The sequence below is a fragment of the Capsicum annuum genome, chromosome 12, assembly GCF_002878395.1.
Source record: "Capsicum annuum cultivar UCD-10X-F1 chromosome 12, UCD10Xv1.1, whole genome shotgun sequence".
In the NCBI taxonomy this organism is placed as follows: Eukaryota; Viridiplantae; Streptophyta; class Magnoliopsida; order Solanales; family Solanaceae; genus Capsicum; species Capsicum annuum.
Genome location: NC_061122.1, coordinates 202,452,346 through 202,470,380, shown reverse-complemented (window position 1 = coordinate 202,470,380; position 18,035 = coordinate 202,452,346). Strand labels below are relative to the sequence as shown.

General features: G+C 33.6%; 1 protein-coding gene across 8 annotated transcripts in view; it reads left to right on the top strand.

The window, feature by feature from the left end:
* Positions 1-7,536: 7,536 nt before the first annotated feature.
* Positions 7,537-18,035, top strand: part of LOC107850793 (agamous-like MADS-box protein AGL27) — a 34,914-nt gene continuing 24,415 nt past the window's right edge. For 2 of the 8 annotated variants that reach the window (XM_016695556.2, XM_016695550.2), the window contains exon 1: positions 7,542-8,031. In XM_016695556.2, the coding sequence (XP_016551042.1) occupies positions 7,826-8,031 (206 nt within the window). In that variant the 5' untranslated portion in view covers positions 7,542-7,825. Of the gene's footprint in view, positions 8,032-18,035 lie in introns of all 8 variants that reach the window. The other 6 variants (XM_047401118.1, XM_016695552.2, XM_047401117.1 and 3 more) reach the window with 6 other exon arrangements.

Sequence of the window (18,035 nt, the reverse complement as noted above, 5' to 3'; positions counted from 1 at the left end):
AGGAAATAAAGGAGAACCAGTAGAGTGTACTGAAGGAAAAGAAAGACTGATTCTTTAAACACAACATTCCTACTAATGAAAAAGAGTTTGGTGTGAAGATCATATAGTTTATACCCTTTCTGAGTAAAGGAATACCCCATGAAGACACAAGGTATGGATCTAGCAGCAAACTTATCTGAACCATGAGTACTAGAGGCATAACCAAGACATCCAAATACCTTCAAATGAGATAGGGATGGAGGCTGCTGATGTAACAGTTCATAAGGAGATTTATGATAAAGAATATTTGAGGGCATCCGGTTTAGCAAGTATACAGCAGTGTCCACATATTCCCCCCAAAATTTTAGAGGTATACCTGCTTGAAATCTGAGGGATCTGGCAATTCCCAAAATAGTTCTGTGTTTTCTTTCTACCACTCTATTCTGCTGAGGAGTATAAACACATGAGGTTTGATGCAATATGCCAAGAGTAGACATAAGAGAGTTAAATTCATGGCTAAAGAACCCACATCCATTATCAATTCTCAAGACTTTCATAGATGTAGAAAATAAATTTTGAATTCTAGTCAGGAAATCTCTTAGCACAACTATCACTTTAGACTTGAAATGAATAAGAAATAACCAGGTGAATCTAGAGTAATCATCAACAATAGTAACAAAGAACCATTTATTATTGTAAGTAGGTACTCTATAGGGACCCCATATATCACAGTGAAGTAGACTAAAAGGATCCTTGGACCTAGAGATACTAGGTTGAAAAGGAAGCTTTGTGATCTTAGCAAGAGGACAAACAGTACATTCATGATCTTCATACTTCAAATGGCTTAGTGCAGCATGTATCCTAAGCACTTCAACAGGAGCATGCCCCATTCTTTTATGCCAGAGAACACTGGAGTCAGACAGCAGCTGCACATTATTAGCACATCCATTTACACTTCTTGTCGGGATAGAACCATTTTTGAGAATGTATAACCCTTGATATTTTCTACCAATCCCCAACACCATGCCAGTATAAAGATCCTAGAATATGCAGAAATCAGGAAAAAATCCCACAGAACACTGCAATTCCTTGGTTAGCTTAGACACAGACAAGAGATTATATTTAAACTCAGGTAGATATAGAACATCAGAAATGAAAGAATATGTAAGCACACCAGAGGTGCCTTCGTGAGACACTAACACCTTCCCACCTATTGGTAGATATACTTTACTTTGTGAAGACTGAGATATTTCATGGCAACTATGCAACAAATCAAGGTTTGACACTATATGATTAGTAACACTAGTGCCAATGATCCAATTATCACCAACAGTGGAACTAGTTGGAGCTAGCATAAGACCTGCATTTGCTGCAGGTGGAGTAGAAGTCTTTTCCACTTTTCATTTGTTCAGCAGCATCACAATCTGTTGGTATTGATTTGGTGTAAAATATAGAGTGTGAGGTGATATATTTTGTACTGCACTAGACTGAGACAGCTGATCACTTGTAGAGTATGTGTCCACAGAGTATCTGGAATCAGGATAAGTAGAAAGAGAAACCTTCCCTACTTGGTATGCATATTGTCCTGCTCCATTCTTCTTAGATTTAGGCCAGTCTGAGGAATAACCAATCAGCTTAAAACATTGTTCTCTTGTGTGACCATTATACCCCAAAAAATCGCAAACCACTAGGGACCTTTTCTGTGGAGCACTTCTGTAATTAGATACAGGTTTTCTGCCTTCATAACTTCCTGCAGTCTTAGCTGGATTGCTAAATCCCAAGCTAGTAGGTTCCAGATACACTCCTTTGCTTTTGTGTCCTGGATTGTTGGTAAAAAAGGCTGATGTATCTAATGTATTAGTAACCTGACTAATAGAAGAACTAGAAGCTATGAACCGCTGACTTTCATGGTCTATAATCATGGAATAGACCTTGTTGATGGATGGAATAGGTGTCATTAGCAGAATCTGGCTTTGACACTTGGAGTATGTCTCATTAAGAGCCATGAGGAACTGCAAAACCCTTTGATAATTAAAGTGTTGTGCATAACTTCTAGACTCAGAACAATTACATCTCGGAGAGGGCATAAGTGCAACAAACTCATCCCAAAGAGTTCTCATGCGAGAGAAATATTCAGCAACAGACAAAGTCCCTTGAGAGAGGGTAACAATTTCTCTATACAGAAAAAAACTCTAGAACCATTCACCTTATCAAATCGTTCTTTCAAATCAATTCACACATTATGAGCATTGGAAGCATATATGATGCTACTCAATAGATCCTTTCTCACTGAATTCATAATCCAAGACAAAACTACTGCATTAACTTGTTCCCATTAATCATGTAACGACTCAGCAAAGTGATTTTTTGGATATCGACCATCTACAAAACCTACCTTATTTTTTCCTACTAGACTTAATGCCATGGATCTGCTCCAAAGAGCATAATTCTTAGAACCAGTGAGTTAAATTAAAATAAGAGAGCTACCTGGAGTATCATTAGGATGCAAATACAGAGGGTGATTATGGTCAATCTCAATTGTACCAGACGTAGCTGTATTCCCAGGTGCTGCAGTTGTAGTTGCAACTTCTGCAGTAGAGTTTTGAGTAACCGCCATTGACACAACAATGCAAGATGAGAACGATCAACAACAGCTGAACTTCTCACTGATTAGGTGAAATCAGAGATCTTTAGCATCGATTATCACCTTCAATCAGCCATGATGGCTCTGATACCATGTTAGATTTCTGTATTACTTGAGCTAAGAATAAGAGAGAAGGAAGAAAAGAAAGGATCTAGAAGAAGAATCTGATTTTTTACTAACTGAAATCTATTACATTGAGTCTCTATAGGCTTGCATTTATAGTGTTGTTTGTTAGCTTCATGTGACAGTTGTATAGTGGCAGCTGTCACTTCTAACTAACTAACCTCCTAACACATACAACACACCCACTAACGTATTCTAACAACCATCAACTTGATCACTACATTTTCTTAGCTCAACAAATAAAGTCAAGGAACTCTCAATTCTGTGTGATGTTGATGTTGCTCTTGTTGTCATCTCAATGAATTTTTCAGCACTAACAGGTTAATTTATTTTCCATTTTAATAAACAGTTATGTCCACTAAATTATTTCAAAATTATAATTTATTTTTTTTGGTTAAGATTTCAAAATTTTAATTATTGAACTGATGTTTATCTTGATACGTGTTGAGCCGTTGGTAAATAGGAAGACTAGTTTCTAGATTCAGGGCTTTTGATCATGAAAATTAAAATTTTTAAAGTTAAAGTTTGAGTTGAAGTTGTGTTTGTCCATTAATATAATTAGAGTTATTTTTAAATTTTTGTTATAGAAGGAAGATGAAAAAAATTAAAAAACAACTTCTTTTTATTTTTAACTTTTTCAAATACACCATGTTGTATTTGAAATTCTCATGATCAAACACCAATTTAGAATTATATTTGACATAAAGTGATTTTTTTTTAAAAAAAGTAAAAAAAAAATTATGGTCAAATGAGTCCTAAATATTTTAATTTCTAGATTAACTAAATTTAAATTTTTTAAAAAAATTATAAGTAAAAAAAATTAAAAATATAAATAGTGATTACTGAATAAGGTCTAACTAGTATCTTCTAATATTTTATTCATTTAATATTAGATCACTAATATTAAAATTTCTAATCATAATACAAAAATTACATTCATAATGAAATTTTCAAATACTTATTGCAACTACTCAAAATTGATTGCTCAACTTTACCTAAATTTAAAGCGATTATATTTTTAAATAAAATTTTAAATATAATTAATTTTTTATATATAACGTTTTGATACTGTTCAATTCATTAAATTTGCATATGAAGGTGATATTAATTAAGATAATTTAATAAAAAAATTCAAATGTGTTTGATGATTAATTCGTGTTGAAAATATTATAAATTATCATAGAATTATGTACTTTATATAATAAAATGTTAGAAGTATGGATGGATTGTCATACCTATTAGTTCACATATAAATTGAAAAAGTTTAACCAAAAAATCAATAAGAATGAAGGACTAGTTCGCCACAACTCGCGACTCTTTTATGGCTGGGTTGGATCATATATTATAGAAAAAATTTCATAAAAACACAACTTAAGATACCAAAAATACTAAAAATTCCTTCAATTTGAAAATATTATAATAATCCATTTTTTTCTATTTTAATCTAAAAGTAAAGATACATCTTAAAAGAACCTCATTTTTGCCGCATTAAAGTAGCGGTTTTCTCCTCCATCAACGATGTTTTTTAAGCTGTCATTTCTTGTCATTATTATCTCAACTTCTTCAGATATTTAATAATAAATATTTAATAATTTTTAAATTGTGCAAGTTTTTTTCATCTTCATCTTTGATTTTCATCTTAACAAATTTAAAAATTTCTCTCAATTTTCAAAGAAGAAAAAAATCCACGATAAACTTTCAACCTCTTTTTCTAAAACTAGTATGTATTCACTGTTGTTGAAAGTTGAATAATTTGAAGTTGACTAAAAAATTTGAGTAATTTGAAGTATTGACTAAAGATTTTTCTGAAAATTGATCGACAAAATAGCAACAATTTCGTTATGATGGAGAAATTAAAGAAAACACTTAAAGCACGACTTAAAATATATATTTGATTACGTCTGCTACTTTTTCATATTGTATCTCTGAGTATCTAAAGTTTTAAAAGTATCCATCTCTCGTATTATTTTGTTTGTGTGAAAAATGCATAATAGAGTACATATTAATAAAGCAAGAGATACTTATATGTATAGTATGTATCTCTCGGTATATACTTTTTGACTTAATTACATATGTAAGATATACATGTTATTACAGGAAGGAAGAGATACATTTAAGGTTCTTACAGGTTTAATATGTATCTCTAACAAGATAAGATATATTAATGTAGATATTGTTGTAGATATATGTATATTTCAAAATATTATGTATCTCGTTTAAGAGATAAGAAAAGTATTATGTGAATGTTATGTCATTTTTCTGTGCCAATAACATCATGCGCGATCGACAATATGCTTCCTAAGATTGAAAACTAAAAATATTGAGTCACAGTAACAATTAAATTTGATTGAAAAAAATAAAAAAAAATTAATATAGTGACCATCGGATTTAAAAAGAAAAAAGAGAAGAAGAATGTATCAATAACACGAAAAAAAGAAAGAGAAAAGAATGAATCTGCAAATTGATTATGGAGATGAATATGTAAAAAAAATTGAATTGAATATAATATAACATTTTTTAGGAAATCTTTTGTAGTTAACTAGATTATTGAATGTGTTAATTGCTAATTAAATATTGCATTAACCTTTATATTCCTTAATTTAAGTTAATCAGTTAAATAATAAGATGTATCATTAACTTGTATCTCATTTAACTTATATGTATTTGAAAATCGAAAAAGAAGATTTTTATGGAATTTAAAAAATAAATTAGAAAAATATAAATATGTATAAACTTGTTGAAGTTTACGTAAATTTTAATATATTTTAAGGTCCTTTAAAGTGAAGGGTCGATCTGTCCTAACCCATCAAATTCTTTGCCCCGCAAGCCTTAGGTTAAATTGAATTTGGCCAACCCATTTTAACAGTGGTAAGTGTCATCCCTCATTGAAAATTTTCACTAAATATATACTTCCCAATTTTTTTTACATGCTCCGTTTGAATTGTACTTATATTCTTAAATAGTTGATTCTTTAATCTTTCAAGAATAGAGTTGAATAAAATCTTTCTAGTAGGTGATTATTCAATATATATAATCATTATTAATTTAAAAATAAAAATTAATTAGGTGTATATTGATAAGATTACTTTTAATTTTACTGTAAAAAAGAATTTATTAAAGAGTGTGTCTCCAATTAAATTGAAGCAAATAAAGAATTTATTAAAGAGCGTGTGTCCAATTCAAATGAAGCAAATAAAAAAGAATGAAGGGAGTATATATTAATAATAGGAAAAACAACATAAATCCCGACAATTTGAAATTTAATTACAAAAATCTCCATATTTTATATAATTACTGAAAAATTTCGATTGTGAATCTGTCGAAATACATAATATATTTAATGTAGATACCATTTTTGCTTATAAAAATACATAATTAGCTTTCGATATATATTTTTTCTATTTTGAATTCGTCCAGATACATAATTAACTTTCAATACATCCAATAAAGATGTATAATTAGTTATAATTTCATAATTATTTTATAAGGATAAAAATTTATATATATATAATAAATTATAGTGTATGTTTATATTATTTTTCCTTAATAATATTCATGACGGGATATATAGAAAAAAAAAATGACTCTCCTTGACGCTGACACATGCCCCTTGGCGTGATCATTCAACGTACACTTTTCTTGTATGAGTTTGGGGTTTGAACCTCATATATCTTCAACCTTAAAACTAAATTGTACACTCATTCAGTCTCATTTTAATTTATCTTCTTACTAAAAATAAATAGCTCATATTCATTAATTACTTATTAAATCTGATAAGATTAATTAATCTTTTTACTTTACCCTTATATTTATAATTTAAATTAAATATTAATAGTTAAAATTTTAATGTTTATTTTTATGCGTAATGAATATTATTAATATGAGTAATATGTATCAAATTTTAATGTTTAAGTGTTGTATTAATTATTGTATTTTAAAAAATATATAAAAATAAATATGTAAAATATATTTTTATTTATTAATTTTTTAATGAATATGTTAAGTTTATAAGGTCAACTGATATGAGAGGAGGGGAGCAGTGCTATCTCTTCTTCATTGGACCCAAAAAAAAAAGTCATTTAAAGGATAATGATTCTAATTAGGGAAGTACGTAATCCAAGTACTAATGTACCATCCTTGTGGATAACGATTCTAATTTAGGAAAGTACTATTTCTTCTTTCATACTCCTAATTCCAGCCGATCAGCTTTTTTACCCCTCATGTCCCACTGTGTTGCTCTCTCTAATTTTCACCACGTGCTGAGCCAACTTGTCAAATATTTTTATTTTAATTTATTTATCTTATTCTTTTTTAGTTATATTTGGGGTATGTTTTCATTTTTAATTTATTTTGAAAAAATACTATCTTTCCTTATTCAATACTCCCTCCGTTTTAGAATAAGTGAATTATTGAGATATTTATTGATGTTTCAAAATAAGTGAATCATTAATTTTTTTTTCAAATTTACCCTTATGATTTGACAATCAATTAACTTTTGAAAAGATATTATTTGAAAAGATATTATAAGGTCAACTTTTTCTTTTTTTATGGGTAAAAATAAAAAGTTGTGTTAAATTTATATCTTTAATGCTTTTTCCTTAATCTTTGTGGTAAAATTCAATAATTCATTTATTATGAAACGGAGGGAGTAATTATTTAATTACACAATTCTTGTTTTGCCTTTATTCTCCCACTTAGAGATAATTTGATAAACATAATATTAAATTGAGAGTATTTTTTAAATTTTTTGAATTTTTTTTTTTTTGCGTTATATATTTAAAAAACTCTATATCAAATTTTGATCCAACAAATAAAAAAGTTAAAAGGGAGGAAAAAATAATCTATTCTCCCCCACCCCCTCTTTAAGTTGTTCATTGGCCTTGGACCAAATTACTGATATGTAAAAACACAGCAAAAACTTTTTTTTATTAACAAAAAGAAAGAAGAAAATAAGAGAGCAGCATTTGAACGGAAAAAGAAAGCATGAAAAGATGGACGATAAGGGACCCAAGAGATTTGAGTAAAACCACAAAAGAAACAGGGAAACTGAACAAAAATGGATAGCAAATGGAGTAGGTAATGTTTATAAATGTAAGAGTATGTGAACATCTTGGATTAGGGTTTAAGAGAATTGAAGATAAAAGTTGTAGGCAAGTTGCTTTTTGTAAACGAAGGAAAGGTCTGATGAAGAAAGCCAAAGAACTCTCAATTCTGTGTGATGTGGATGTTGGTGCTGTTATCATCTCCAATCGTGGCAGACTCCATGATTTCTCCAGCACTAACAGGTTAATTCTTTTTTCGTTTCAATAAACAGTTATGGTCAATTGAATTATTTTACTGGACTAATTTATCTAATCTCTCAAATGAAGATAAAATAATTTTAAATTAAATAAATTTAAAATATTTCACTGTCTCATGTACCAAACGACAGTGGATAATCTGATGTTTATCCTGATACGTGTTGAGCTGTTAGGAAATAGGAAGACTAGTTTCTAGATTAACTAATGTTTTAATTTTTAGCGGCGGCCTATATCTCTCGAGTTATCTTTACTGATGCCGAAGTGAGTTCACCTTTTTTTGTAAGCATCGGTTCGTTCGGTTCACTTTTACTTATCATATTTGACGTATTAAGAATCAAATTACATGAGCTTTGCTTGAGATAATATTTTCAATTCGCTTTTACTTGTTATGTTTGGCATATAGAGAGTTGTTGAGTTTTATGTGTGTGTTTGAATGAACAATGGAGGGAATTAAGTGAAAAAAAAAATTGAGTTTACACCAAAATAAAAAATGTGCTCAAATAGGAAAGCTTACTAAAATTCTCCCACATTGGTGGGAGAAAGAAGCTTTAAAGTGTTTATATTGTGAAACACATTTTCACATGCTAAGTGAGGCAAGAAATAAGAGATGCCTCGCGTCGTCGTCGCTCGCTCGCTTGGCTTTGAATTTGGATTTGGCAAATGATCGATGAGATCTATCTTTTTGGACAAAGTTTATTTGACAAAAATTTAATCCGAATACCAAAGGAAAAAAACGCAATAGTAATCCTCCATTTATGCATGCATGCAGATTTCGAAACAGTGTTTCGAACTGATGCACTATTTTTGAACTGATGCTTCGAAATGATGCACTGTTTCGTGAACTGGTATACCTGTTCGAAAAAGGACATGGTCTTTGGACAAACGAACATGAATTTTCAGAAAAGACACACCATTTAAGTGAACCACTGCCACCTTTTCGAAGAGGCACATGATAGGCTATATAAACCTGCTTTGATCCACAGGTTTGAGATACGAAATTTTCAGAATAAAAAAAACTCTTTTTCTTTTAAAAATATTTTGTGTGATCATTCAAACCATTGAGTGCGTTCGTGGAATCCAATTATTTGAGGTGCCTCTATAATTGGATTGAAGGCCATTTTATCCTGGGAGAAAAATTCCATAACCTCGGGTACAGTGAGGGGAATTATTCTTTAAGGACACTCCGTGAACTCGAGGGACTTGGTCTAAAATTTCTGTTTCATCTATTTTCTGATATCTAACACACTTTTTGGATAAATTAGTAATAATCTTGTGTTGAAGGTGTTAAAGAACTTCAAAATTGTTCTTGTTCATACATGAACTTGTTATGAAGTTGTTGTTGTGCTTAAATACAGATTCATGTACCCGAAAACACCATAAAATAACAATTTTAAGGAATAAATCTTGCAGAATCTGTATTGCTTGTTTTTGGAGATTAAAGCTTTAAGCTTTCTACTCCGTTTGAATTTAACTAGTGATTAGAAGACATAAAATCTTCATCACAAGTTTAAAATTCACTCGGTTGACAATTGGAAGTCATAAAAACTTCATTGTTAACTAGAAACAAGAAGAATAATTTAAAGTTGCTTAACTTTATAAGTAGTATTCTGAAAATACTAAATATTATTGTCTTGTGGTGATAGGAAAAATGACTAACGAAAGTCAAATGCAAGATGCGGCTATGACTGTGGGGGCAACTAGTATTGCCTCAACAAGTCGAGCAAATGCTCCGCAACCAATGGCACCTGCGGAGAAGCCCGAAAAATTTGCGGACATTGACTTTAAGCGATGGCAGCAGAAGATGTTCTTCTACCTCACTATACTATGCCTTCAAAAGTTCACTAGTGAGGATGCTCCTGAGGTGCCCAAGGGAACCTCGGACAAAGAGCATTTCATTATTGTAGAATCTTGGAAGCACTCGGACTTCCTTTGCAAAAATTATATATTGAGTGGTCTCCAAGACTACCTCTACAATGTTTACAGTGGAACTAAGACATTGGAGGAATTGTGGAGGCACTAGAACGAAAATACAAGACAGAGAATGCGAGAATTAAGAAATTCTTTGTTGCAAGGTTCCTACACTTTCAAATGATAGATAACAAATCGGTTGTCTCTCAAGTGCAGGAATTGCAAGTAATCATCCACGATCTCCTAGCAGAAGGTATATCTTTGAAAAATACCTTAGTTGAACAACTTGAAAAAGTTCTTAATACTCACATAAACTGTTTTGTAGGTTTGATTGTGAATGATGCTTTCCAAGTAGCAACGATGATTGAGAAGCTACCACCAATGTGGAAAGACTTTAAAAACTACTTGGAGCATAAACGCAAGGAGATGACTGTCGAAGATCTTATTGTCCGACTGCGTATTGAAGAGGATAATAAAGCTGCCGAGAGAAGGTCAAAAGGAAATTCTGCAATTAATGGAGCACATATTGTGGAAGATGACCAAAACAATTCTAAGAAAAGGAAGAAAGTTGAACAAGGAAGCAATCAACCCAAGAAAAAATTCAAGGGAAAATGCTTCAATTGTGGCAAGATTGGCCACAAGTCCACGGATTGTCGTGCTCCGAAGAAAGGCAAGAAAAAGGATCAAGCAAATATGATTGAATCCAACAAAGAATGTGATGATCTGTGTGCTATGTTCTCAGAATGCAACTTGGTGGGGAATCCTCGCGGTGGATGGATTCTAGTGCCACCCGCATGTATGTGCCAACAAAGAGTTGTTTTCGTCATTTGCTCTGGCTCAAGTAGAAGAAATGATCTCCATGGCTAACTCCGCTACTGCTAAGGTAGAAGGAACAGGAAAAATATGCTTGAAAATGACTTCGGGAAAAGTCTTGACACTTAACAATATTTTGTATGTTCCGGAGTTATGTAGGAATTTAATTTCTGTTTCACTTCTAGACAAGAGCGGATTCAAATGTGTAACCATTTCTAGAAAAATTGTAATCAACAAAGGAGAAATGTACGTAGGAAAATGCTATCTTACCGAGAGCCTTTATCAGATGAATGTAATACAACAACAACAATAACAAACCCAATATATTCCCACATAGTGGGGTCTTGGGGGGTAAGATGTACGCAGTCCATACTACTACCTACAGAGAAGTAGGAAGGCTGTTTCCGATAGACCCCCGGCTCAAGACACAGAATAATACATAAATCCTTAATAAAGCATGGAATAAGATGACAGTACATACCTACGCCACCCACAAGGAATAATAATCAAAGAACAGTAAACAAACTCGTAATAAAGCATGCAACAAGGTGTCATAACAAGAATAATACCCTACCAAGTAATGTCCTACCCCAGCGACCCAACATGGGCACTAGCCTTCTATCCTAATCCACGTCCTCTAGATCTTCCTATCTAGGGTCATGTCCTCTGTGAGCTGTAACTGCTCCATGTCCCGCCTGATAACCTCTCTCCAGGATTTCTTCGGCCTACCCCTATCCCTCCTGAAATCATCAAAGAAAGCTTCTCACACCTACGAACTGGGGCATTCGTGCCCCTCCTCTTCACATGTCCGAACTATCTCAAATGGGCTTCTCACATATTGTCCTCCGCCGAAGTCACTCCAACCTTTTCCCGAATAGTCTCATTTCGAACTCTGTCACCCTAGTAAGCCCACACATCCAACGCAACATTCGTATTTCCGCCACCTTCAATTTTTGAACGTGAGAGTTCTTGACTGGCCAACATTCCGCTCCATACAACATGGCCGGACCGACTGCTACCATGTAAAATTTGCCTTTAAGCTTAGGCGATACCTTCCTATCTCACAATGTTGGTACTAGATAAATGTAATGAATGTTGAAATAAATAAAAGTTCAAACTCTTCTTATTTGCTTGAGTCTTATGATTTATGGCATGAACGTTTAGTCCATGTTAATTACAAAACGTTACGAAATCTGATTAACTTAGAAGTTTTGTCAAACTTTGAGTGCAATAAATCAAAGTGTCAAACGTGTGTGGAATCAAAGTATGCAAAGCATCCTTATAAGTCCGTTGCAAGGAATTCCAATCCTTTAGACTTAGTACACACTGACATTTGTGATATGAAGTCAACACCATCACGTGGTGGGAAAAAGTATTTCATAACTTTTATTGACGATTGCACTAGATATTGTTATGTCTATTTGCTAAATAGTAAGGATGAAGCAATAGATACGTTTAGGCATTATAAAACTGAAGTTGAAAATCAGTTAGATAAAAAGATTAAAATGATAAGAAGTGATAGGGGCGGAGAATATGAATCTCCTTTCGCCAAAATATGTGTAGAAAATGGAATTGTCCATCAAGCTACGGCCCCATATTCACCTTAATCTAACGAAATTGCGGAAAGAAAAAATCAAACTTTGAAGGAAATGATGAATGCCTTGCTTATAAGTTCTAGTTTACCGCAAAACTTATGGGGGAGGCTATCCTTACACCCAATCGTATACTCAACAGAGTTCCCCGTAGTAAGACACAATCAATTCCTTATGAAAAACGGAAAGGAAGAAAACCCAACTTGAAATATTTCAAAGTGTGGGGTTGTCTAGCAAAGGTCCAAATTTCTATGCCTAAAAGGGTTAAGATAGGACCTAAGACGGTGGACTGTGTGTTCATAGGATATGCTAAAAGTAGTAAAGCATGTCTATTTTTGATTCATAAATTCGAACATCCGGATATTAATAAAAATACGGTAATTGAATCAGACAATGCTGAATTCTTTGAAAACATTTATCTGTATAAAACTAGACATGAATAGTCTAGTGGGGAGTCTAAACGACCCCGAGATGAACAAAGTGAGAATGCATATAATGAAGAAAATCCAAGACGTAGTACACGTCAAAGAATGTCTACTTCGTTTGGATCAGATTTTGTAACATTTCTCTTAGAAAATGAGCCTCAAACATTTAAGGAAGTGATGAAATCTTCAGACTCATCCTTTTGGAAAGAAGAAGTCAATAGTGAGATTGATTCGATCTTAAGAAACCATACATGGGAATTGGTTGATCTTCCTCTTGGAAATAAACCTTTAGGTTCTAAATGGATCTTCAAAAGGAAGATGAAAGCGGATGGTACTATTAACAAATACAAGGCAAGACTAGTAGTAAAAAGCTTCAAACAAAAACAAGGCCTTGATTACTTTGATACATACTCGCCAGTAACCAGGATAACATCGATTCAAATGTTAATTGCTTTGGTTGCGGTATATGGTCTTGAAATCCATCAAATGGATGTGAAAACTGCTTTCCTAAATAGAGAATTGGAGGAAGAAATATACATGGAACAACCTGAGGATTTTGTGATTCCAGGAAAGGAAAATAAAGTGTGTAAACTTAGTAAGTCATTGTATGGACTAAAGCAAGCACCTAAACAATGACATGCGAAGTTTGACCAAACCATGTTGGCAAGCGGGTTCAAGATAAATGAATGTGACAAATGTGTTTATATTAAAGACACTCCAAATCACCAAGTCATAGTTTGTTTATATGTGGATGATATGTTGATCATTAGCAGAGACATTTCTAACATAAATGCAACAAAACGAATGCTCGAGAGCAAGTTTGATATGAAAGACCTTGGAATTGCAGATGTAATCTTAGGTATAAGAATCCATAAATGAGCTTTGTTTGGCCTAATATTTTTCAACCAGTAGTGAAAAAACAAAACAAAAAAAACACAACTTAAAACCACATTTTAGAAAAAGAACTGTAGAATTAATAGGGAAATCACACATCCATATAATTTGAATACTAATCAATTAAATAAAATAATGAGATAGAATTTCAACCAATATTACTGAATTGAAAGAATCTTATACCTGAATGAGAAAATTTCATAAACAATTATAATTTGTATAATTTGGGGCACAATTATATTTATAACTATAGTTTGCCTAATTATCGCTAGATATCTTCTGTATGTGTTTGCTCAAATTCACTGTATTAATGCATATAGTCACTATTAGATACAATCATGATAGGTTGTATGTGTTCGCTCAGTTTTGCTGCATTAACGGAAAGACTGCATTAGATATCGTTATGATAGTTTGGCATGCACGCGTTCAATAAATTGTATCAAAGCATATAACTCTGCTGGACATGCAAAAATCACGGAATAATTATACATACATATAACATACCATCATTGGTCATTAAAGACACATACAACATAGAATCGACGAATAAGATGACTCAGTCTATGTTATTCTCCATACATAAATCCAAAATCCCTCTCTTTTCCGCCATGGCATACACAAAACATAAATCAAAGAAGAAGAAGACCCCGACCTATGCTATTCGCTCCCTTAGATGACTCAAAATCTTGAAAAAAGCTGAAGAAATTTGGGGAAGGATAATCCTCTGAATGGGAAATGGGAAAGAAGAAATTTTCATTAAATATATTTAAAAAAATTAAACCGAGGTAGGGAAGAGAATTAAAAAATAAGAATGCCAAAGAGAATGAATTTCCAACAACACTGAAATGGATATCGTCAGAAGACTTGCAAGAATTCAAGAGTCAAGCCGTTGAAAGCGAAAAAAACAAAGGCAAAAAATCTTGGTTGCCTCCAGATCGAGTTCTGGGCTAAGATTTTTCATTTCACAGCCCTTCGACTACTTTTTGGAAAGGTTGAGTATATCTACCATGTTACAGAAAATTGAGAGAATGGAAGTGAAGGTCTTCAGATTTCACTAAATTTTGACCCAGACTTAAGGAAAAGAAGAAGAAACAAAGACCCAAATTCTCATACGAAAAATCTAAAAGAAAGAATAAAAATGACCCGCGGAGGGTATTTGCTACAAAATTCATTGTCGTTATGTTTGATAATTTTATGAATCATAAGTATAATATATGTACATGATAAGCCAAGGTAATTTTTCCTATCTCAATTGAGTATCTATGGTAATAATTGAAAAATAAAAAATAAGAGTGTATCGAAGAACCAATATGTTCTTGCAACTCACTTCTATACGGGAAACCATTGAGTCTACATGCTCAATGCACTTGTTAGGAGGAGGTTGCACTAATTTCTCCACACCTGAGTTTTCATGTTTATCTATTCAATTTATTTGTTTTGTTTCCTTTTTCTTTTTGGGACCTCTTAGAATTCAATGCCCTTTGAATCATCCATATCATTCTAGCAGTTCTCCTCAATATTACCAAACTTCATATTGCTCATATATAATTTTGGCCTGCCGTCATAGTTTACAACTTATGTATGGTCCTAGATGGAGTGAAATCACATAGATTAAGAGAAAGCGTAAGATTTATACCTCAAGCAACTTCGTCCGAAGATGGAAATAAGAAAGGATATTTAACTTTCATGTCCTCCTTCGATTTTCAAGTAGCTTCCTCCACTTTTTGGTTCCTCCATAGCACTTTTACCGAAGCTATCTCCTTGGTTCTTAACTTTCGAACCTGCCTTTCTAGAATTCGATAGGAACTTTTTCATAAGATAAAGAATCCTTCACACTGATATCCTCTACGGGCACCACCAATGAGGGATCACCTTCACATTCCTTGTGCATGGATATATGTTTAGGGTGAACCGATGCCAAGCTCGTCAGTAAGTCCAATTTGTAAGCAACATTTCCAACTCTCTTTAGAATCTGATATGGACCAATGTAGCGGGACTAAGCTTCCCCTTTCTCCCAAACCTTATAACTCCCTCGCTTGGTGTACGAGGTCAGGTCTGAACAATCTAGTCTCACTACCTCATGCCATCCAATCGGTGGTCTATATATCCTACCATAAAGGGCCTCAAAATGAGCCATTTGAATGGTGGAATGATAACTATTATTATAAGCAAACTCAATAAGCGGTAAGTGGTCTTACCAACTTCTTCTAAAATCAATCACGTAGGCTTTTAGCATATCTTCTAGAGTTGAAATGGTACGCTCTGCTTACCCATCCGGAGGGTGGAAAGCGGTACTAAGGTTCACCTAAGTACCCAACCCTTTCTGAAAAGATTACCAAAATTGAGAAGAAAAGTACGTATCTCAATCAGATGTAATAGACACCCCATGCAATTGAACTATCCCCTGAATGAACAACTTCGCATAATCCTCTCCCGAGTAATTAGTCCTCATAGGCAGAAAGTGAGCGGACTTTGTTATTCTATCAACAATGACCCAAATGGAATTGTACTGACTTTGGGATTGTGGAAGACTGGTAACAAAATTCATGTTAATCATTTCCCACTTCCACATGGGTAAAGCTATATCTTGGGAGGTGCCCCCGGGTCTCGGATGCTCAACCTTAACTTGTTGACAATTTATACACTTGGCAACAAAATTTGCCTTTGTACCCTTTTCATGTTATTCCACCAATACATCTCCTTCAAGTCATGATACATCTCTATCGAACCATGATGAACTGTATATTTAGACACATGAGCCTTGGTCAAAATTCTCTCCCTCAACCCATCTACATCAGGAACACACAATCTTTCTCGATACCTTAGAGCACTATCTCCCCCAATTTCAAAAGCCGTAACTTTTTGCTGACACACATCATTCTTGATTTGCATAAGTATGGGATCATGGCTCTGTTTCTCTTTAAGTTCGATCCTAATAGATGACTTGGCCAATTCATGAACAACCACTCCCCCATCCTCAGAGTCCAAAAGGTGGATTCCTAAATTAGTCAATCGATGAATATCATTAACCAAACCCCTCTTCTCCTCCTCAACATGAGACAAACTCCAGATGGACAACCTGCTAAGAGCATCAACAACAACGTTATCTTTACCTGGGTGGTAGTGCAAACTCTTGTCATAATCCTTTAGCAATTCAAGCCACCACGTCTGTTTGAGGTTCAATTCTTTCTGGGTGAACACATACTGCAAACTCTTGTGGTGCGAATAGATGTCCACATGCCCACTGTACAAGTAATGACGCCAAATTTTCAATGCAAAAACTACAACCGCTAATTCAAAATCACGAGCTGGGTAATTCTTCTCGCGCACCTTAAGTTGTTTGGAAGCATAAGCTACAACTTTCTCGTGCTGTATAAGGGCACACCCAATTCTCACTCGGGACGCATCACATTACTCATCAAACACCTCAGCACTCTTGGGAAGCGTCAAGATCGGGGCAATAGTCAGACGATCCTTTAGCTTTACAAAACTACCCTCACAAGCATCAAACCACAAAAACTTTAACTTCTTCTTAGTAAATATCATAAGCGGAGCACCTATCGACGAGAAACTTTCCACAAATCTTCTATAATAGCCTACCAAACCCAAGAAACTCCTAATGTTGGTTGAAGTCGTGTGTCTAGGTCATTCCTTCATTGTTTCAATCTTTCGGAGATCTACTTTAACCCCTTCAGTAGAAACAACATGCCCAAGAAAAGTCACACTCAACCAAAATTCGCACTTAGAAAACTTTGCATACAACTCCTGATCCTTAAGGGTCTGCAGTACAATTCAAAGGTGATTGACATGCTTCTCCTTATTTTTGGAGTACAAGATATCGTCGATAAAGACTATGGCAAATAAATCTAGGAACTATCTAAACACCATGTTTATAAGGTCCATGAAAGCAACATGAGCATTAGTCAATCCAAAGGACATGACCAGAATTTATAATGGCCATAACGGGTCCGAAAGACAGTCTGGGGAAGTATCAGCACCCTGATCTTTAACTAATGGTATAACCCAAACGAAGATGTACTTTAGAGAAACATCTAGCACCCTGAAGTTGATCAAAGAGATCATCAATCCTAGGAAAAAGGTACTTATTTTTTACGTTGATTGTATTCCGTTGGCGGTAATCTATACACATACAAAGGTACCCATCTTTCTTTCCTACGAAAAGCATAGGAGAACCTTAAGGTAAAACACTAGGACAGATAAAACCCTTATCAAGGAGTTCTTTTAATTGATCCTTTAACTCTTTCAAGTCTGCAGGAGCCATTCTATACGGTGGAATGGAGATGGGACAAGTATCAGACAAAAGATCAATCCCAAAGTCTCTCTCCCTATCAGGAGA